The 22,004-nt window shown below is 33.6% G+C and overlaps 2 protein-coding genes across 2 annotated transcripts; both read left to right on the forward strand.

The window, feature by feature from the left end:
• The first annotated feature begins 3,125 nt into the window (after positions 1–3,125).
• On the forward strand, positions 3,126–10,921 carry LOC114368822 (synaptotagmin-4-like). Its single transcript, XM_028326086.1, has 14 exons — positions 3,126–3,653; positions 4,448–4,522; positions 4,603–4,710; positions 4,921–4,953; positions 5,073–5,162; positions 5,711–5,836; positions 6,138–6,281; positions 6,892–7,305; positions 7,475–7,609; positions 8,398–8,619; positions 8,733–9,002; positions 9,201–9,338; positions 9,848–10,150; positions 10,359–10,921. The coding sequence occupies exons 1-14, from the start codon at positions 3,459–3,461 to the stop codon at positions 10,584–10,586; spliced, it is 2,481 nt and encodes an 826-aa protein (XP_028181887.1). The 5' UTR covers positions 3,126–3,458; the 3' UTR covers positions 10,587–10,921.
• Positions 10,922–11,862: 941 nt separating this feature from the next.
• Positions 11,863–20,954, forward strand: LOC114368823 (CRM-domain containing factor CFM3, chloroplastic/mitochondrial-like). Its single transcript, XM_028326087.1, has 10 exons — positions 11,863–12,765; positions 13,450–13,900; positions 13,983–14,113; positions 14,670–15,014; positions 15,452–15,608; positions 15,686–15,978; positions 16,067–16,126; positions 19,413–19,499; positions 19,836–20,005; positions 20,483–20,954. The coding sequence occupies exons 1-9, from the start codon at positions 12,019–12,021 to the stop codon at positions 19,938–19,940; spliced, it is 2,376 nt and encodes a 791-aa protein (XP_028181888.1). The 5' UTR covers positions 11,863–12,018; the 3' UTR covers positions 19,941–20,005; positions 20,483–20,954.
• The last annotated feature ends 1,050 nt before the right edge of the window (positions 20,955–22,004 follow it).

Here is a 22,004-nt window from a genome sequence, read left to right on the forward strand (position 1 = left end):
TACCAGCTTGATTGATGAGTTAAAAATATTGAAAAACAATTAATTATATTGATTATAAAAAATATAATAATTTCTCATAAGTTCCAGTCAATCATAAATAGAATATTAGAATTAGAGAGTTAGAAAAAATATTATTAGTATCTTTTACATATATAATTAAGTGTTGGGTCTTGTTAGCTAATTAAATTGTTAAGAAATTAAACATTTATAACAAAAATCACATGAGAATAAAAAAAAAGTATGGATAGTATAATTGTATGCCTTCTAACAGTTTTTTTTACTTTTAATTCCTTAATTAGTGTTATTAATTAACATTTGCCTTAAATATTAATAAAATCACGTGTAATAAATTAATATTGACAATTTAAATTATACTTTAAGAATATACTTTTATACGGTAAAAAACAGAAAAACACACAGTAAAAAAAATAGAAAGATAAAGTAAAAAAGCAATTAAAAAAATATTGGTAATATACTACTGTCTAGACAACACGTGACATATAACTGAATAATTTTTATATATACTGAGATTAGAATGTATAAATAAGACTACTTATTAAGTTTGGCCTAGTGGGATTGGAATAAAGCATGAAGATTGAGGTTTGATTCATCATCATACACTAAAAGATCTACAAATAAGACTTACACTTTCTTCCCTCTCTCGTTTTTTAATAACTTTCTTCACTATTTCAAATATTAATTAAACATAATTAATATTCTATATATAAAAAAACTAGTTAAAATAATTCCTTTCAATCATCTCAAGTTATCCTCCTTTAATTTTTATATGTGAATTTAATCTTTTTAATCACGTATACCTTTAACCCTCGAACATGTTAATTAACTAGTGTAAAAATATTTTAATTTAACCGATAATATCATGATTGAACCATGAGTATATAGTAGTTACATAAAATATTAATTTTTCAGAAGAGAAATTTTATTATCTATAATGATGTTATTCTATTCAAATGAGATTATTTATACTAGAAGTTACACTTAATGTGAAACATATCATTTTTAATCTATTTTCTTTCATCTTTATTTCTAAATTAAAATAGTTTAAAATAACCTTATACCATGTAAGTTATTGATTATAAATTTAAAATATAATTTATATACTAAAAAAATTATTTATTATGATTTTAATTATAACATGGTTCAAACATTTAAAAATAGTCTTAAAACTTATAATGTCAAGGTAAAAATACTAAAATGGTGCGTTTTATTTGTTAAAATGATAAGACAGATAAAACAACACCTGATGCCATTGAGCGTAGGGCCTAGTAGCATGAGACTACCACAAAGTCACGGCGACGGTGGCAGTGGTGCGACGCGGCCTTGCCGGAGTTGGCCAAAAGAAAAAAAAATTAAGTAGGAGAAAGATGACGATTGAAATATTTGAATAAATTAACAATGAAAAAAAATGAACAAAAAAGGGACAACAATAGTCCATATGATCAATGCCGGCGATCAAGGTGTCCATGCCGATAGCCAAGGCAACCCTCCCGACGGCCAAGGTACAACCTTTGAAGAAGGATGCTTAAAAAATAAGACACATATAAAAAAAAGTGTGAGATAATAAAAAATTAGAAAATATGTAATATTATATTTTTACTTTTATTAAATATTGGACAAAAAATTACATAAAATTTAATTCGTTACAAATTTTTAAATATTTTTTAAATCTATGATTATTTATTTTATATTATCTCTTAGTTGTTTTTTAAATCAATCAAAAACAAATATTTTATATTGACTCTTCTCTTATTTCTTAGCTAATGCAACAAGTCCTAATGTATAATTGATAGTAAGAAATCTTCCGTACAGGCGCCACACAAACAAAAATGCTAAGTTGCCATCATCCTGTCTCCCCATTAGTTACTATCGCATTTCATCACTCATCTGATTTCCGCAATAAGCTTATCTGACACATAAAATTATCTCATCTCTGCTTTTTATGTTGTTCACTTGTTCCGTTTCTTTTTGTTTTTCCCCCCAACTTACCTGAAAAGCAAAATCAACAACTATTTGTTTCAAGTGCCTTAATTAAATTCTAAAAACTAATAACTTTGTTAAAAAAATTCAAGTGAGTATAGCTTAACATGCACCTGCCCTTCCCAAATATGCGTTACAATGGCATTAAAATTTATAAATTCTAACGTTAAAATTAACAAAATTTAATGTTTCATTTAAGGAACATATTTTTTGAGGAAAGGTTTCATTTAAGGAACTTAGTAGTTGGGGGATTCAATTTGATACATGAAGGGTGATTGATGCAATGCAAGTGGCAAGTGGCAAGTGGCAAGTGGCAAGTGGCAAGTTATGAAGTATGGCTATTTCATTTTTGTACAATGTCCCCCAATCAAGGACGTAATGGGTACCATACGCGTTAGGTACATTTATATATTTATCAAAATTATTTCTCTAAATAAAACAGCTGGAAATGATTTTGTATGACTAATAAATTAAATTAGGTGCAACTTAGGTTAAATTTTGTGCGTTAGATATGCTTTTGGCATTTTCTCTTTTTTCATGTTTATTTTTCTATTTAATTAAATCCATTAATTCTTATTAAATATGAGAATGGGTTTTTCTTACTTATAGATGTTTTTATAACAACATATAAAAATACATAATTACATCCTTTGTTTATAACATCTAGAAATTTTATTAGCATATACTACCTATTTTTAATTTTTGAAAAACAATGTAGTATTTTATTTTGTACACATGTTTGTGCCAATCATCGTTACCGTACCAGAATTCATGCATAGCTCAAAATTAAACGGCTTATTATCCTTAGATTAGTTAGAGGCATAATGATTGAGGCTGAAAAATAATAATTTGTGTAAAAAAAGTTGAAAATGGGACCCACGTAGCTTTTGGAACAGGAAGCATTACAAAGGTGGTGACTGAATGACATAAAAAGTAATCATATAAAAATATCTCATTATTTTAAATATTTTTTTTTTATTTTTTTTATCATATTATAAATTCATTATATTTATATTTTTTTTTCTTTCTAGCGTTTTTTAGGCGTTAAATAATTTATTAAGTGTTAGTGTAACATTTTTCGGTGAGAAATGTGGCACTATATATTTGTTTCAGCGTCTACCGTTTTCAAATTGTGATCATTTTCAATTCTGTCCAACACAAACGTCTTTTTATGCAACAAAGTGTTTGTTTTTTCATTCCCTTCAGCTGACTTTTCCTCTCTAAGCTTCTTCCAAGTTCTAACAACCCTTCAAGATTTGTCAACTCCCAAACATTTCCTTTGGTTTATGTTTCTATCCCATCTCATGAGGTTTGAGTTTGACCTTGGTCTTGTAACAGCCATGGATAGAAAACGTTGACACTTGTGGAAATTGAAAGAACAAAAGAGCAAGATCACACAAATTTGAATACAAAAAGGTTCCCTTTTTTTTGTGGTTTTGGTGCTAGCAAAGAGCAAAGCAATGAGCGTGAAGAAAAGGGCATTTTCAATTAACATTGAAGAGGCTGCTGTGGACTTCTTCAACCATCTCTTGCAGGAGAAGCCTAGGATTCCAGTATTTGTTCCTTTGATTCTGATTGCTTGGGCAATTGAGAGATGGGTCTTCTCTGCCTCCACTTGGGTTCCTCTTGCACTTGCTGTCTGGACTACTATACAGGTTCTCACTCCTCAATATGTTTTTTGTCCCCAATATGTTTCCACAAAAAGTTAGTACTTTGTCAAGGATCATCTTGCCTGATCAATTTGATTTCATGTTAAAATGCATTTAGTATTTTTTGTTCTTGATTCTTGTTGAATTGGGGTAATTTCATAATTCATCTTTACTTGGGAGATGTGAGTTTTTTTTTTAAAATAAAAGTTGTAGAAGGGAGAGATACCCTAATACTACAGGACAGTGCGCTGGGAGATGTAAAGTTGGTTTGGTGGTAAAGGATGAAGGGAGGGAGGGATAGGTGGCCTGTTCGAATTCCCTCGCTAACAAAAACTAACAGTAGCCGATAAAAAAAAAAACAGGACAGTGCGCCAATGGCATAAGCTCATTTATATTAATTATAAAATTATAATTGTAGATGTTATCACAACAATCTATAAATATCTTATACTCTTCATTTATATTCATTATGAAATTATAATAATTTTTCCATATCTTCAATTTTTAAAAATTGCTGTATTTTGTACCTGTATCTGTCACAGTTATCAGTAACTTTCTCAAAAAATATGTTTAGTTAACTTCAAATTTTATGTAAGGAGTCAAGGGGTCTAACTTAATTGGTTGAGCAGAGTGCGCGAGCTATTGTAAACCCCTTACATTATTTTTGATTCCTATGAATAAAATAAAATTCTATGCAAGGAAATCTCCCTGATTTGTCATCTGAGTTATGAGTTATTGGCTATTTTTTGGTAGTGTACTATACTACTAGTTAATGTTAGATGTTGCCCTTTCATTTTCAGTACGGGAGATACCAACGCAAACTGCTCGTGGAGGACTTGGATAAGAAATGGAAGCGAATCATACTGAATGTTTCGGTACCTTTTCCCCTACCTTTCCTCCCTTTGACATTTCCAGTATGACTTTTGAAGTTAACTTCAAGTTCCTGTTCATTTAGCCCATCACACCATTGGAGCACTGTGAGTGGCTGAATAAGTTGTTGACAGAAGTCTGGTCCAACTATTTTAATCCCAAGTTTTCAATAAGGATATCTGCTATAGTTGAGGTGAAATTTCACTACCTTATCTCATTTACTACACATTGATTAATTTTTCATCCTTATTCAAGAGTCAATACTGAAATTGTTGTTAAAGAGCTTCTACTTATTATGGTTTCATTGCACACACATACACACAAACTTATTATGCTCTTTTCAGACATGCATTTTATACTTTGATATATCGACTAATTTAATTTCTTTCTTTTGTGTCTCTAGAAACGTTTAAAGCTCCGGAAACCAAGACTTCTAGTAAGTAACCCACATTTTATTCTATGAAAGAATTTCAATTAGTTTACCAAAACATTTTAAACACTTTATAGACTATGAATTTGGAAGATTATGAACTGAACTTGAGCATTCTTTTGTAGGAAAGAGTTGAACTGCAGGAGTTTTCACTGGGATCGTGCCCTCCTAGCTTGGCTTTGCAAGGGATGCGGTGGTCAACTATTGGTGATCAGGTTTTAGTTTTCTTCGCTTTCAAATCCTTCAGCTTTTTTATGTATTGAATCTTCCAATAAATTTTATACTTTTGAAGTGATATTGGTAGGGAGAGAAAAAAAAATGTGGGGGAGGGGGAGCAGGGGTAGCATTTCTATCATCATCTGTTTTTGTGAGTAATGTGAGAAACATATTCTAGTCCATATCTGTATTTTTTATTTTTCCTTCATGTGATTTTACACCACGACTACAATCAGTGGGAGCACAGCTTTTGTGATCTATAGGTGCAAGTGGCCAGGGAATTTTTAATATTCATAGTTTGGGAACTAAAGCTTTACTTACAAATTAAACATTAAAGATCATAATTAATGAATCTATGAACCTTTTTTACAGCTCACCTAATGCCACCTAAATGATTATATTTGAATTTCCTACTTCTCTTACCATTGCTTTCTAAGGTAGTTTGCTTCTTCACCCTTCATTTTTTTTGAGGTCTATGACTCTGCACTATCCTTTAAATTACTAGATATCCATGATTTTGATCAAGCATTCTGTTGACCTTTTACAGAGATTTCTGCAACTGGGTTTCGACTGGGATACAAATGAAATGAGCATTTTGTTGCTTGCTAAGCTTGCAAAGCCATTGATTGGAACTGCTCGAATAGTGATTAACAGTCTTCATATCAAGGGTGATGTATGTAAAGCAATGTCCTTTGCATTTTTGCTTCTCTAATGTAAAGAAAAGCTATGTAAAGTAAAGTAAAGGACATATAAACAATTTGATTTGATTTTTTAAGCATGTAATTAACACTTGTTGCTTTCAGAATTATCAACCTTGATTACCAGCTTATTGCAACTTTTTATTTTGAAGTTTCCATTTGACTTTTTCGTCTTTAATTCATGGGCTTGGCCACTGATTTTCCTGCATTACTAAGAAACTGGTTTAATCCTTTTTCTTTTTATTAATCTAATCATCATTCATATTCATTTTGCAGCTTCTTGCCTCACCAATTCTAGATGGAAAAGCACTTCTGTATTCTTTTGTATCAACTCCTGAAGTGAGAATAGGAGTTGCCTTTGGAAGCGGTGGAAGCCAATCACTTCCTGCCACTGAATGGCCTGGTGTTTCTTCTTGGCTGGTGTGTTTCCACTAAGTTTAATATTATGCTTGTAGAAAAGTAACAAAGTTGTGTTTGTGTGTTGAATTCGCTAAACTATGTTATATTTATGGTGCTGTTGTATAAAGTTACTCACACTTTTGGTTCAGCTGCAACTTTAAGAACTCAATTTTCCCTGCAGATATTGAAGCTTATTCTAAGTGTCAATGGACTTCAATCTGATGCTTAAGTTCATGGAGATTTGTTCCAGATGTGTATAGGTTTAATATAAGGACTATTTGTATAATTCCTCTCTGTTGCTAGTCAAAGAAAACTATCAAAGAACAGATTTTTGAAGCAGGAAGTTTTTTGTATTTTCAGAGAATTTAATTTGAGAAATGGTAATATAAATCATGCTGTGTCTCTGTCAATTAAAGAGAAATTTAAACCAAGAAATATTTTATAAATAATAATATTGAAATATTTTCATCTGTCAAGAACATTTTTTTATATAAAAGTATCAGTTAGATGTTTGATATCATATGCTCATTGTCTTGAAATATTCTGTGGACATTTTTTTCTTCTAACTATCTTTGTTTTGCACAGTAGCTTATTATGTATTATGCTGATCGAAACTTTACATTTTATGCAGGAAAAACTTTTTACTGACACCTTGGCTAAAACCATGGTGGAACCTCGGCGTCGTTGTTTCACTTTACCTGCTGTTGATTTAAGGAAAAAAGCAGTTGGAGGCATTATATATATTAGAGTGATTTCAGCAAATAAACTTTCTAGGAGTTGCTTTAAGACATGTAGGAGGCAACCAAATGGTACATCCAATGGTTGTTCAGAGGATAATTTTGATGATAAGGACCTACAAACATTTGTAGAGGTAGAAATTGAAGAATTAACCAGGAGAACAGATGTCAGACTGGGTTCAACCCCCAGATGGGATGCACCATTTAATATGGTTTTACACGATAATGCAGGAACTCTTCGTTTCAATCTTTATGAGAGTTGTCCCAACAACGTGAGATGTGACTATCTAGCAAGTTGTGAAATCAAGGTACTTTCTTTGATCAATGGTCTCCTTTTTGATCTAGCAACTGGAGAATATCAGTTACCTATAAGTGTTATATTTGTTCAGACAGGAATTCTTTCTCCAGCCTTTATTTCTTTGCAACAAGTACTTCTTTGTCTTTTATACTGATAAATTAATGTTTGTCTTTGTGCAGTTGAGGCATGTGGAAGATGATTCAACGATAATGTGGGCAATAGGACCTGATTCTGGAGTCATAGCAAAGCAAGCACAGTTTTGCGGAGAAGAAATTGAAATGGTTGTCCCATTTGAGGGGCACAACTCAGGAGAGGTACAATGTTTTTTTTTATGGTGTAATAATCAGTTCCTTCTCCTTCCCATATTGGAGTCGAGTTAGACCCAAACCCAAATCTAAAATAGTATCAAAGTCTATATAGCCTATCTCGTGTATTGCCTATTCTGGTAGGTATTACCTATTCAAGCAGGCATTTGTGGATAATTTTGCTTACTGCCAATTAGTTTTCAGATGAAATCTAACAACTTATGAAAATATAATACAAACACTTGCTTATCTTACGACATCATAATTTGCTTTTCAACAAAGCTAACGGAGTTATTCTTTCCTATTCTTAATATATATCCTGATTGAATAAAGAAGCAGGAATCTGAATATGATTGTTTATTCAATACTTTTTCTTTATATATGTCAAAGAAACTTGATTGTACTATCAATCATGTTAGTTGATTTGTGAAGCTGAAACATTGTATGGTATTAATAACGTAAAATGGAGGGTTTCATATTGGAAGTCTTTCTGGTGTAATGCTTGAAACTGGCACCAGCTTTCTACTATCATCTATGGCCCGAGTTTATTGTATCAAATTGTTCTTTGATCTTTCTAAATTAAATGGTCTTTTAATGTACCATATACCATATTCTTACTAAAGCATAGTATTGCTTTCTTCTATTCTGACTGGTTTTTAATCTTAGAGAGCTCAGATCAGAATGCCCTTTTGTCACATTCTGTACTTAAAAATGGATAATTGATTTACCTTCCTGAATGAAAATAAAATTGGGATTCAATCAGAGATTTTATTCATTTCACCTCATCATTTTTTCAGTTGAAGGTGAGCGTTGTAGTAAAAGAGTGGCAATATTCTGATGGTTCACATAGCTTGAACAGTCTCCGGAGTAGCAGCTCTCAGCAGTCAATTAATGGATCACCAAATTTTCAGTTAAGAACTGGAAGAAAAATTAATGTAACTGTTGTGGAAGGAAAGGATCTTGCTGCAAAAGACAAATCTGGAAAGTTTGACCCATACATCAAATTGCAGTATGGAAAGGTGAGTTGTACTGCATATCTGCGAGACACTGACAGTTCTTTCATTACTTGATTAACTGAGGTTGTAGGTTAATGGTTAGGCTTTAGCTAATTTTGTTATTAACATTTTTTCAGGTTGTCCAGAAAACAAGGACGGTTCATACTCCAAATCCTGTATGGAATCAGACGTTTGAATTCGATGAGATTGGTGGTGGGGAATACTTAAAATTAAAAGGCTTTTCAGAAGAAATTTTTGGAGATGAAAACATTGGTAGTGCACATGTGAATTTGGAAGGACTGGTTGAGGGCTCAGTCAGGGATGTATGGATCCCTCTTGAACGAGTGCGTTCTGGAGAATTAAGACTTCAAATATCAGTTAGAGCAGACGACCAAGAAGGATCAAAGGTGTGTTTTTTCACTTGGAAATTAGTGATTCTTTCAACCATTTAGTTACAAGATGAATAAAGGATACAAAAGGCTAAACATATTAAATTACATATTATCACTTCGATTAGCAATTCTTTCAGCCATTTTAATACTCATGATTTTTTTTCACTGCTTGGATATTCATTCTAATATGCTTAACTCCTTTGAAATGAGCAGGGCTCAGGTTTGGGCTTAGGAAATGGTTGGATTGAACTTGTTCTGATAGAGGGAAGGGATCTAGTTGCGGCCGATGTCAGAGGCACAAGTGATCCATTTGTGAGGGTACACTACGGAAATTTTAAGAAAAAGACAAAGGTTGGGATACTTCATCCTTGCTTTCTTTTTCATGAAGTTGAATGTTAAGATTTAAAATGTTATATTTACTACATTATACATATAAAAGCGATAGAGTGAGATCAAGAAGACATTGGAGGAAATTATTAAAAGGAATCTCATGGTGAATAATATTCATGAGAATTTGGTTTTTAACCGAGTCAAATGACATTGTGTGATTCATCTAATCCATTTGAACTAGTGTTGTCATTGTACTACATGCATATTGAAGTGAATGATTACAAAGTGATATAACTAATTACTATTTGACTTTTGTCATTCCTCTCTTTTTCTTTTGGAATTTCTCAATGTTCTCAAACTTTTATATATTTTACTACATTTTCTAAAGGAAAATCTCTAAACTTTTCATCCATATGTTATACTCCTGATTTTTCTCACATTACACGTTCCCTCAGCATTTCCACACCTTTTTACTTCATCCTTACAAGTTACAGAATCAAAATACTTACTAGCTGTGGCATTGTCTGTAGGTCATATACAAAACTCTTAACCCTCAGTGGAACCAGACCTTAGAGTTCGCTGATGATGGAAGTCAACTAATGCTTTATGTCAAGGATCACAATGCATTGCTACCCACATCAAGTATAGGTGAATGTGTCGTAGAATATCAAAGGTTACCTCCAAACCAGATGGCCGACAAGTGGATACCTCTCCAAGGGGTGAAAAGGGGTGAAATTCACATCCAAATTACCAGAAAAGTTCCAGAGATGCAGAAGAGGCAAAGTCTAGACTCTGAACCTTCCTTGAGTAAACTACACCAAATTCCTATCCAGGTGAGATCTTCTTCATACATCATGACTGAAAAGTGAAACACAAAAAAAAAGAAACTATTTTGACATATACTAATTCAGCTCAAAGGATGCATTGTTGATTATCTTAAAAGCAATGCACATGCCTTTATTCTGTGAGTGAAGTTATCATTATTATGATTTTCATTTTATGCTGTTATTCTAACACATTGTGTAAATTGGACTTTATCAGATAAAACAGATGATGATCAAGTTCAGGTCCTTCATAGAGGATGGAAATCTTGAAGGACTCTCTACAACATTGAGTGAGCTAGAAACTCTAGAGGATACACAGGAAGGGTATATAGTCCAGCTGGAGACTGAGCAAATGCTTCTTCTCAGCAAAATAAAGGAACTTGGCCAAGAGATCATTAATTCTTCTCCTTCCCTGAGCAGGAGATCTTCTTCAACTGGAAACTGATCTGCATCAGCTTAGTTTTTTTTTTAATATTCTCCCATGCACAATATTGCTTATGGGAATCATCAAGGAGAGATTTTGTACATGTTTCACAAACTAGATAGTCTTCTTATACTACCACATATATTTGTACATGGTTATTTGATCATTTTTTTTTGTTCTGGTAAGTTCATTGCTGGGTAGGGGATGCATAATAAATGGAAGTGGCTACTGTGTCTACACTTGCACAGGAAACTAGGTTTTATGATTGGATTTCTGTATAATGTCAATAGAAAAAAAAAAGAATTAATTCCTATTATATTGTGGTTGAAAGGAATGATATATTTTGCAAAGATGAATCTGTTGTTGTCTCTGCTTTCCATTTTCTTTAAAATATTTGTATATCTAGACGACATATTTCCTATGTTTACATCCAATAACCAATAATTACTCCATTTTTTGTAGCATTTTTTTCCAGAGAAATACAAGTTATTATTTTGTTAAAATAGGCACAACTAAACGCGCATTTAGTTATGCCATTGGACTAATGCAAAGTGTACTACTAGGTTACATTATCATATCATATTTTTGTGGAATGGATAAGTTATTAAAGTGCTTCAAAAGATGAAAATTTAAATTTTAGTTTCCAAACATAAAAAAGTTCAATAAATTAATAAAAAAGTTATGTGAGAGAGGGACTAAGATATCAAAATAATGATTGTTAATTGACGAAATATCAATAAGTTTTCATTAAACTAATATTGATTTTACTTTTCTTTTTATCCAAAATGTTATTGATCACTGCATCATTATTGTTGTCGATCTTATTTTTATTACTATCGTCATCATCGTACTTTTAAGCTAATCTTAATAGAATAATTTTTTTAAAATGAATTTATTTTAAAACTAAAAATTAGAGAAAAAAAAAACTAAAAACCAAATGTTGCTTTTAAAATTTTCAAAATTCACAGCTATAAATCATCCTAAATGGAACCTTAAATTGTTAATTCACAAGTAGAATTATTAAGTGCTGAAAAAGTGATTCTCCCACTTTTTAACTAAGAAATACACGTTTTAATATAACTTAATCCATCATGAGAAATAGTTTAAACACAAAATTTAATTAGGTTTAGTAACTTCAAATTAATTTCATCTAATTTTAAAATGAACGGATCCTACTAAATTTGTATAAACTCAAAATTCCCGAAAGAATAAAATCAAAATACAAATTTCCTCAAAGAAGACTATGAATGGAAAGGCTAAAAAACTATGAAAAAAAGAAAAGAAAATAGTCATAATATCATCTTATCATCTTTCGCGGTTTGTACTCACATAAGCAGCCTCACTTGGTGCTCTCCTTCCCTCTGCAACAACTGGTTCGCATCATCCACGCAGAAACACAAAGAAAATGCATCATCATCACTAACACTGTAACACTACCCTCAATAACACAACAATGGCGTTCCCCAACACTTGCAAGCTCTCTGAATTGTCTTTCAATTCATCATTCGCATCACTGAACCATCCTCATAGCTCTTTCCGCAAATTCCCATTTCGCACTCTCACCTTCGCTTCTCTCCCAACCCCTAAACCCAACCCCTCCGCCCCCTGGCTCACCAAATCCCCCTCCCCCAAAAGGGCCATCGAACCCCTCACCGCCGGCGACCCTACTCCCGACAGAAAACCGCAGAACGCCGTCGATAGAATCGTCCTCCGGTTACGCAACCTCGGCTTGCCCTCCGAAGAAGAAGAACAAGAGCAAGAACATGAAGAAGAAATTCCGGCGACTAATCCGGCGCCGGTAACCGGAGAGGAGAGGCTGGGGGAGTTGCTCCAGCGGGAGTGGGTGCGCCCGGACGCCGTGTTGGTGGGTGAGGACGATGATGAGGAGGAAGAGATGATGCTGCCGTGGGAGAGGGATGAGGAGGAGAAGGAGGTGGTGGTGGTGAGTGAAGAGGGGTTGTTGAAGAAGAGGAGGGTTAGGGCTCCGAGTTTGGCTGATTTGACACTTGAGGATGAACTGTTGAGGAGGTTGAGGAGAGAGGGGATGCGTGTGAGGGAGAGGGTGAGTGTCCCCAAAGCTGGACTCACTGAGGAGGTGATGGAGAAGATTCATAAGAGGTGGAGGAAGGAGGAGTTGGTGAGGCTCAAGTTTCATGAGGAACTTGCAAAGGACATGAGGAAGGCTCATGAGATTGTTGAGGTTCAATTCTTGCCCCTTTTTCATAATAAACACTTGACATTATCATTAACACATAACATAGGACCACGTACAACGATTGCTAGTTTGTAAATGATCCATGGACACTCAAGTGCCAATATAGCAAACAAGAGATAAGTGTAGATGTGATAAGTGATATATCGCTTGTTTGGTTTCACATCCCAGATGTAGTTTTTCACGTTTACTAAGAAACTAGTAGTTATAGCTTACTCATCTCAGATGTGATTTCTTACTTCTCAATGGGTTTCCATACGCACGTATAATGTGACAAGAAAAGAGAGATAAAGAGAAGTGTAGGATGTTAATTGAGTGTTTGCCTTGTTGGGGTGTCAGCAAATATTGCTCTCACTAGTTACTTCACTTCATTGTGGACTTGTGGTTCTTGTCTTCGGCTGGGTTTGGAGGAATTTCTCAATCAACATGTATAGGAAAAGAAAATAGAAAGCAAAATGAGTGAAACTTTTTCCATAAGGTAAAATCAACTTATACATATCGGTTTTTATATAAGTCGGTTGTGAGTTGCATTTGAAATGTGCATTTGTTTGACAGTCAAGTTAGTATGTTGTTACTTGCCGTGTGATTCCATGTACGTTGAATGGTGATGTAATGATGTTGACTTTGTGTTTTGTTTGAGGAACATGTTGCCTGATTGGCTGTAGTGTGCAGCGTCGAACTGGAGGATTGGTTACGTGGAGGTCAGGCAGTGTTATGATGGTGTATCGTGGTATTGATTACCAAGGGCCTGACTCGCGGAAGGAACTTAATGAGAAGAAAGGTGATGGTTTTTTTGTGCCGGATGTCTCGAAAAGGGAAGACAGTACTGCAACCTCAACCTCAGAGAAGAGTGAGGTGGTTGTGAGGGAGCGAGAACATCCGGAGAATATGTCAGAGGCAGAAGCAGAGTACAATGCCCTCCTTGATGGTTTAGGTCCTCGGTTTTTTGGATGGTGGGGTACAGGGATTCTTCCTGTTGATGCTGATTTGCTTCCCCGGACAGTTCCAGGTTACAAAACGCCTTTTAGGCTTCTTCCTACTGGGATGCGTTCTCGGCTAACAAATGCAGAGATGACCAATTTAAGGAAGCTTGCAAAATCACTTCCTTGTCATTTTGCTGTAGGTAAGATTCATCCACTGCAATATTTTATTAAATTTGTTTTCCTTTGTATTTATATATAAATCTTTTTCTGAATTTTATGAAGGGAGAAATAGAAATCACCAAGGTCTGGCATGTGCTATTCTTAAGCTTTGGGAGAAAAGTTTAGTTTCAAAGATTGCTGTCAAACGTGGGATCCAGAACACAAACAATGAACTGATGGCTGAGGAGCTGAAGGTTTGGTTATTTGTAATTTGGCAATTATTTGTTTGTGCAATCATGCTTGTGTCAAATCTAATGCATTGCATTCCATATAATTCTTGACTATTCAAGTAAAATACACAACTGGCTATGCTTTTATTTAGTAAGAGTCACCAACCAGAATTATAATTTGTTTTTGCATTTATCTGAGGAAACCAATTGGTTTTCTTTTTCTTATAATTTTATCAGCTAGCAAATAAGTGTAGCTACTAGCTTAGAATAATTAAAAGGATACTATATACTCACAATTAACATGCCTTCTACCTTTTTGCTCAAAACATCATTTCACCACTAGAGTTTTATTTTATCTTTTATTGTTATCACAAAACAAATCTGTTATATTGAAGATATCAACACATTCTCTCGGATGAATGTACATAATGTGGTTAAATCTCTCTTTTCTTTTTCTTTTTTCTTTTTTCACCAAGGTCATTTTATTGCTAAGACATGATAAGCTAATAATAGAGAACAAGCTGCTAGTTCTGTCAATTTGAATTTCAGAAAATTAATTTTTTTTCCTGTTATGGTACAGATGTTAACAGGAGGGACCTTGCTGCTAAGGAATAAATATTTCATTGTTATATACCGTGGGAAAGACTTTGTTCCAACAAGTGTCGCTGCAGTTTTAGCTGAAAGAGAGGAATTAACAAAACAGGTACAGGACGTTGAAGACAAGGTGCGTTGCAGAGCAGTTGATGCAATTCCATCAGGGCAAGGTGAAGCAACGGCACAGGCTGGGACTTTAGCAGAGTTCTATGAGGCCCAAGCTCGATGGGGAAGGGAAATATCTCCTGATGAACGTGAGAAGATGATGGAAGAAGCTGCCAAAGCCAAGACTGCTAAGCTTGTCAGACAAATTGAACATAAAATATTTATAGTAAGTATCTACATATTTTATACAGATATTATATGCTTGAGATAGTACTTGGTTTATAATTTATATCACCAGAAAGTCAGACTTGGTTTATAGTGCATTAGTGGATATAATAAAACTTATTAGCATTGTTATAGTAGTCCCCAGATTGGAATTCTTGATTGATTAGAATATAAATTCTGCCAGCTTTTTTTCTCCTTAATTTTTGCTGCTGCATGTTTGTCTGCTTGCAGCAGGCTGTAATTTATTTCTGCAGTATATGCATGATTGCATATAGGAATGCAGCATCATTAGCTGTAACATTTCTACTATGTATGTGCTTTTGCTAAGGACAATGGTTAACAAAACTGATATATATTGTATTTTATTTTTTTATTTTTATGGTTGTCTTAACAACATTGGACTTTCTTTACTCATATACCATTCTAATGTCTGAATAGGCCCAGACTAAAAAGCTTAGAGCAGAAAAGCTCTTAGCCAAAATAGAAGCATCTATGGTTCCAGCTGGTCCTGATTATGATCAGGAAACAATCACAGATGAAGAACGTGTTATGTTCCGTAAAGTTGGTTTAAGAATGAAGCCATACTTACCACTTGGTGAGTAGTTTTCAACTGTGCAAAAGTTTCTCCATTCTAGCAATGCAAAGCTGACATCTTTCTATGATAATCTCCAGGTATACGTGGTGTTTTTGATGGTGTTGTTGAGAATATGCATTTGCATTGGAAACACCGAGAACTTGTAAAATTGATGACGAAACAAAAGACTCTTGCTTTTGTTGAAGACACAGCAAGATTACTTGAATATGAGAGTGGTGGAATACTGGTGGCAATAGAGAAAGTTTCCAAAGAATTTGCTCTTATTTACTATCGTGGAAAGAATTATAAGCGGCCAATTACTCTTAGGCCTAGGAACCTTCTAACGAAGGGAAAGGCATTAAAGCGTCATGTAGCCATGCAACGTCATGAGGTTCTTGTTTTCTATGTGACAATTACTGATATCTATTCCTGACTTTTATATCTATGATGTTACATTTGGTCTTGTGTGAATTGTGCAGGCTCTGAGTCAGCATATTACTGAATTGGAAAAAACTATAGAACAAATGAAAAAAGAACTTGTAAGTATTGACTTATCATAATTTTAGTTATGTTTTGATGTAGAGGAGAGGTCACTCCTAAGCAGTTAAATGACTTGATTGGTCACAGTCTGAATAAATTGTTACTTCATTAACACCACTTGAAGAGACTGCGACTCCCCCTTCCCAAGAATATCCTGATTTTGCATATTTTATTTTTTGGGTTATAGAATCTTCAATTAATATTAACAATTGAAACCCATCTGCCTTCTGCGCCTAGACTGACATTATGTTATGGGGTTTGCTTTAGTTATTTAACTTAAACATGTGAGATTGGTCATTTTATGAAATCATCAAATGGCTCCTGAATGGGGCTTGGCCCCTCCCATTCACCCAAAACAAAAAAGAAATGGCTCCCAAATTCATTTGGAATGTGTTGAACGTGTATCAGGAGTTGCTTGTTAGTTTGTTATTTTCTATTAATTGTTTGACCAAGTTTTAGGATTAGTTGTTTGATTTTTTGTTACTTAGTAGCTGTTATTTTAGTGGTTTGTTATTGTTATGTTCGTGGTTGGTTATTATTTCGGAAGTTAGTTATTATTGCTTCTTTCTGTTACAATAAATCTGTATTTAAATAGATGATCATTCAATAAAAAAGTGTGCATTCATCTCCCTTAATTTTGTGAGTTACGCTTATTTTACAACAGATTAGTATCTAGAGCCTTCTTCTTAAGAAGGACCTGTGAGTGAACTGAGTGAAATCAATCACAAAAAAATCTAAACACCTTGCTTCAATTCATTTGATAAATGGATTTTGGAACACCATACTCAACACTAGCACTACATGTGTTTGATGGTGACAATTATCAAATTTGGATGGCGAGAATGGAGGCACATTTGGAGGCAAATGATCTCTGGGAATCTATTGAGGAAGACTACAAAGTTCTTCCCTTACCAACTAATCCAACAATGACTCAAATAAAAAATCAAAAAGAAAGGAAAGCAAGAAAGTCAAAGGTAAGAGTTACTTTGCTGCTGTTTCAAAAGAAATTTTCACTAGAATCATGACCATCAAATCAGCATATGAAATCTGGAGTTTCCTCCAGAATGAATCGAAGGAGATGAAAGGATTAAAGAAATGCAAGCCCTAAATTTGGTTAGAGAATTTGAGATGCAGAAAATGAAGGAGTCCGAAACAATTAAAGAATATGCTAACAAGCTTCTTAGCATTGCTAACAAAGTAAGATTGCTTGGTTCTAATTTTTTCGACTCAAGAATATTTGAAAAAATACTGGTGACTGTCCCTGAAAGATTTGAGGCTACTATTACATCCTTGGAGAATACTAAAGACATGTCAAAACTTACCTTGGCAGAACTTGTAAATGTTTTACAAGCCCAGGAGTAAAGAAGAAAAATGAGGGCTGAAAGTTCTGTGGAAGGAGCATTGCAAGCTAAATTGCAAACTAACCAAGGAGAGAAAAACAAGTGGAAGAAATACAAAAAGAAAAATTTCAACACCCAAGAAGCAGCAACTAACACTGGCAACAATAATGGAGACAACAAAGGATTTCCTCTTTGCAAGCACTGTGACAAAATGGGCCATCCTCCCTTCAAATGCTGGAGAAGACTTGATGTTAAGTGTGAAAAGTGAAACAAGTTGAGGTATCATGTGAGAATTTGCAAAAGCAATTTTCAACAAAAGAATGTGGCTCAAGTTGCAGATCAACAAGAAGAAGAATAATTGTTTGTAGCAACATGTTTTACAAGCAACAACTCAAGTGACTGTTGGCTAGTGGATAGTGGTTGTACCAATCACATGACCCACGATCAAGAGCTTTTCAGAGAATTGGACAAATCACTGGTATCACAAGTTAGAATTGGTAATGGTGATCTTATCACTATTAAAAGAAAGGGAACTGTAGCCATTGAAAGTTGTGCAGGTACAAAATTAATTTATGATGTTTTGTATGTACCTGAGATTCATCAAAACTTGCTAAGTGTGGGACAATTGATTGAGAAAGGGTTTAAAGTCATCTTTGAAAATAAACACTCTTTGATTAAAGATGTCAATGACAAGAAAATTTTCAATATCAAAATGAGAGGCCAAAGTTTCTCATTCGACCATTATGCAACGAATGCTTTAAATAATGCAAATTCTACCATGAAGAAAGCATCGTCAGTGTATTCAAAAGAAATGGACCAATGACTTTCATCCTCTGAAGCCTTGAAGGTTAAAAAGATGGAGTTGGAGATTGAATCACAATTTATGAATGAAGCTTGTTTAGAATTGAATAATACCATTGAGCATTCAATCCAAAATGACAAAAAAGAAAAAGAGATCCCTTGTAAAAGAAAGAATGTGTTAATGGGTGAATTGGAACAACTTCTTGCTTTAGTTAAACAGAAAGAAACGGAGATGGCAGACAATGACTCTAATTTAGAAGTTATAGATAATAAGATAAATAAAGTTGTCTCTGGATTTAAAGAGATGTAGTTAAGCATCCAGCAAGGTATAACATCCGTCAAGCAGAAGATTATTTTCATAGATAAAAGAGTCCTAGAACTAGAAGCGGAAAAGAAAGTTGCTATTGCTGCAAGAAATTTCAAGGAGGCTGCATGAATAGCTACTGAAGCAAAGTCACTGTGTGTTGAAAAAGAGAGCATTTAGATAGACATGGATACGACTACATTAAATCTTGAGCTACTGAGAGAGAAACTTGAACTTGTCAACCACTGATACAAGGAGTGTTGAACGTGTATCAGCAGTTGCCTGTTAGTTTGTTATTTTCTATTAATTGTTTGACCAAGTCTTTAGGATTAGTTGTTTTATTTTTTGTTACTTAGTAGTTGTTATGTTAGTAGTTGATTATTATTTAGAAAGTCAGTTATTATTGCTTCTTTCTATTACAATAAATCTGTATTTAAACAGATGATCATTCAATAAAAAAGTGTGCATTCAGCTCCCTTAATTTTGTGAGTTACACTTATTTTACAATAGAATGGTCTACATCTGAAAATCTTATATCCTTGGTCCTTCTGCTTTGGCCCAATGCATTTATATGTTTCTAGAATTTCAATTTGCTCATTAAAATGTGAAGTTGCCTGCCTATTAACAGGTCAGAATTGTGATTTATGTGCCTGTTTGGTTTAAAGTTAGGTAGAATTGATTTGATAGAATTAATTTTGAACAGTTGAATGTGATTGAGATGTGTACCAAAATTAATCTGAACCACATATTTACGTTAGAACGTGTTTTTCATTGGAAAATGCAAGAATTGATTTTCTAACTTTATCAGCTAGTCTGACTTGGTCTTTTAAATATAACAAGGGTATGACTCAAGATTCAGATGTTGAAGATGGGGGGAGCATCGAGGAAGATGACCATAACCAAATAGACATCTCAGAATTGGCCCTAGTAAGATACGCCTATCTCTGTTAATTGACTTAATTCTCTTGTCTGCTTTATTTTGGTATGGCTATCAAATGGTTTTTGCCAATTTAATACTATTTCTAAATGGTAGCTATGGCATTTATAATTTCCTTGTACTTGTAGTTGAGTTTCCCATGTAAAAGTCAAGTGTTTAGTTTTGGAATTTAATAAGAAATGATTTATATGGAATATGATACTGCTTATAATATTTACTTATCAGCTGAAAAAGGGTGAGGAGGAGAAAGATTGATAGAAAGAAATGAGAACAAAAGTAATTTTTAGTTACAATGACAATTAACTTATCCTGTTGTTAATTTGCAGAGTGAGGATGAAGATTCTGATGGTTATGATGATGAGGAAGACAGTGATTGGGACGATGGCGAGGCCTCCGAGTTTTCAGAATTCATAAATGATGAGCACCCTTGAAGGCAGGTTGACATATTTGCATTGATGTTTCCTTGATCACATATTCCATTGCCTGCGGCTAGAAGGTATTAGTTTTTGCTCTTGATCACGTAGCTCATAAGTTTGCATTTGTAACATACTGCATTTTAGGAAGGTTAAAATATGTTTTTAATTTCTAATAAATACCTGAATTTTGTATTTGTTGACTGATAATTTTTTCTTTGCATTGAGTCACTAATAAAACAACAAATTTATTTTTGATCCTTGTCACATTTTTTTAGTCCTTGATAAATTAGTAAAAACATAATTTATCAGGGAACAAATACAAAATTTGTTAATTTATCATGTATCTAAATCATATTTTAGTCTTTTAGGAAAGCATAATCTTGTCAGTTATGCAATTCTGATGCCATACCTTAGCTCTGTGATTATTGCATTGTCAAATGTAAAAGTAGTTTAATGGGCTGGTTGTAGTACTCAATATTTGTTCAACAGATGAGACATTTTTTTATCCCTTTATAGGGATTAATTGTATTAAATGCAGTAATTTTCTCTACATGTAGGACAATCAAGAAGGGGCAGGCTAAAATCAACTTGTGTGGTTCTTCCTCTATTTGCACATTCTTTAGAGCTGAAAATATGGAATTCCATTTATTCAAACTTGTACAAAGATGTGCCTAGATATCATTTGTGTTCCTGCAGTAGCAAAAATCCACCATCCATTATCTACTTGCCTCTGGTTTTTTCATCATCTTTTAGGATGCTGGCTGACTTTTGAGCAGCATGAACAAAATTTCTGCTGTATACTGGATGGCCCCTCTCACTGTAGTTGACCTGATTATTGTAAATCCTTCATCACATTGTAATAGGCTATATGGTAAAGGATAATGCCTTTCTTGTATTTACTATATTGATGTCATGCCTTCCTGAGATTTTATTTTATTTTCTTTGATGTTCAATGCCATGGAGTAGACAATAAATGTATCATCCTGATGTAATGGGTTAAAAGGCACAATTTTGGTTATACCTTCCAAACTGGCTCTGTTGTCCATATTTGTATTCCATGTTCACTTGTCTTTTGGTTAACATTGATATCATGTAAAAAGTAAGTATGAGAAATTTAATTTAATGATAAAACATTAAAGGTGAAAAGAAGGCACCAAGGAGTTTGGCAAATAGCACCGTTCACGCCATAATCGAAAATAAACTTGCTTCCCAGGTTGTTTAATTATAATTTGAATGAGTAAGATATGTCAAGGGTGCTAAGAATGATGTGTCTGCATTTACTAAAGATTGAATTTTCAAAATGTAATTTGATTACACATGCAAAGCAGGCATTTATTATTTTGATATATGTACCAGAGAAAATTACGTTTCAATTTAAAAGTTTCAACATGTGGCATCTCTCAACAAAAGACAATAGTAGTGAAAACACTTGTACTTGATTTTAAATATTACTGCGATATGTTACTGTGATTATTATAGATGAGTAGTATTGTACTAACGAAGAATCATGAGAAATAGAACCAACAAGTACATGCAAAGTGGGCAGTTTTGATTCCTCTTCATGTTGAAGACCTTTGATCCCATTTGAAGCGTAACCTGAGTCAAAGCCTTAGGTTATCCTTACATCCATCTCAATTTTGGGATAAACTGATATTTTAATATATTTTACTCGGGCTAGATTGAGCATGATCAATATTTGATATGGCTAGAGCTAAATACATTCTTAACTGTAATATCTCTACCCCCTCCCAATTTTTCGCTTTGGTGTATGTTTGCTTTAACTTGTTTTTATGTAAAGGTTTTTTTTATAGCTTTTTGCATTTTTTTGAAAAATAAGCAATTATTTTCTCCATTCCTCCCAAAAAAGTTCTCACAAACATTGATATAAAAGAGTAATTTATTATCATAGCACTTCATCTTTCTTCTATTTTTACTTCATTTTTCATCACATTATTTTATTACTTTACCCCTATTTTATGTTTTCTTTCTACCTCTCTTTCTTCCACTTATACACTCCAAAAATAGTGTACATTCATCATTTTCCTGCCCTAAATACATAGAAAGCAGTGCTTTTAGTGA

Source organism: Glycine soja, chromosome 9 (genome assembly GCF_004193775.1).
Source record: "Glycine soja cultivar W05 chromosome 9, ASM419377v2, whole genome shotgun sequence".
Classification (NCBI taxonomy): Eukaryota; Viridiplantae; Streptophyta; class Magnoliopsida; order Fabales; family Fabaceae; genus Glycine; species Glycine soja.

Bases quoted from the DNA above. Each gene is read 5' to 3' on its own strand.
- LOC114368823 (XM_028326087.1), top strand. From the start codon at position 12,019: ATGGCGTTCCCCAACACTTGCAAGCTCTCTGAATTGTCTTTCAATTCA. The intron at 15,015-15,451 runs GTAAGTATCTAC...ATGTCTGAATAG, and splicing joins TTGAACATAAAATATTTATA to GCCCAGACTAAAAAGCTTAG. The intron at 15,609-15,685 runs GTGAGTAGTTTT...GATAATCTCCAG, and splicing joins GAAGCCATACTTACCACTTG to GTATACGTGGTGTTTTTGAT.
- LOC114368822 (XM_028326086.1), top strand. From the start codon at position 3,459: ATGAGCGTGAAGAAAAGGGCATTTTCAATTAACATTGAAGAGGCTGCT. The intron at 4,954-5,072 runs GTAAGTAACCCA...ATTCTTTTGTAG, and splicing joins TCCGGAAACCAAGACTTCTA to GAAAGAGTTGAACTGCAGGA. The intron at 9,339-9,847 runs GTTGGGATACTT...CATTGTCTGTAG, and splicing joins ATTTTAAGAAAAAGACAAAG to GTCATATACAAAACTCTTAA.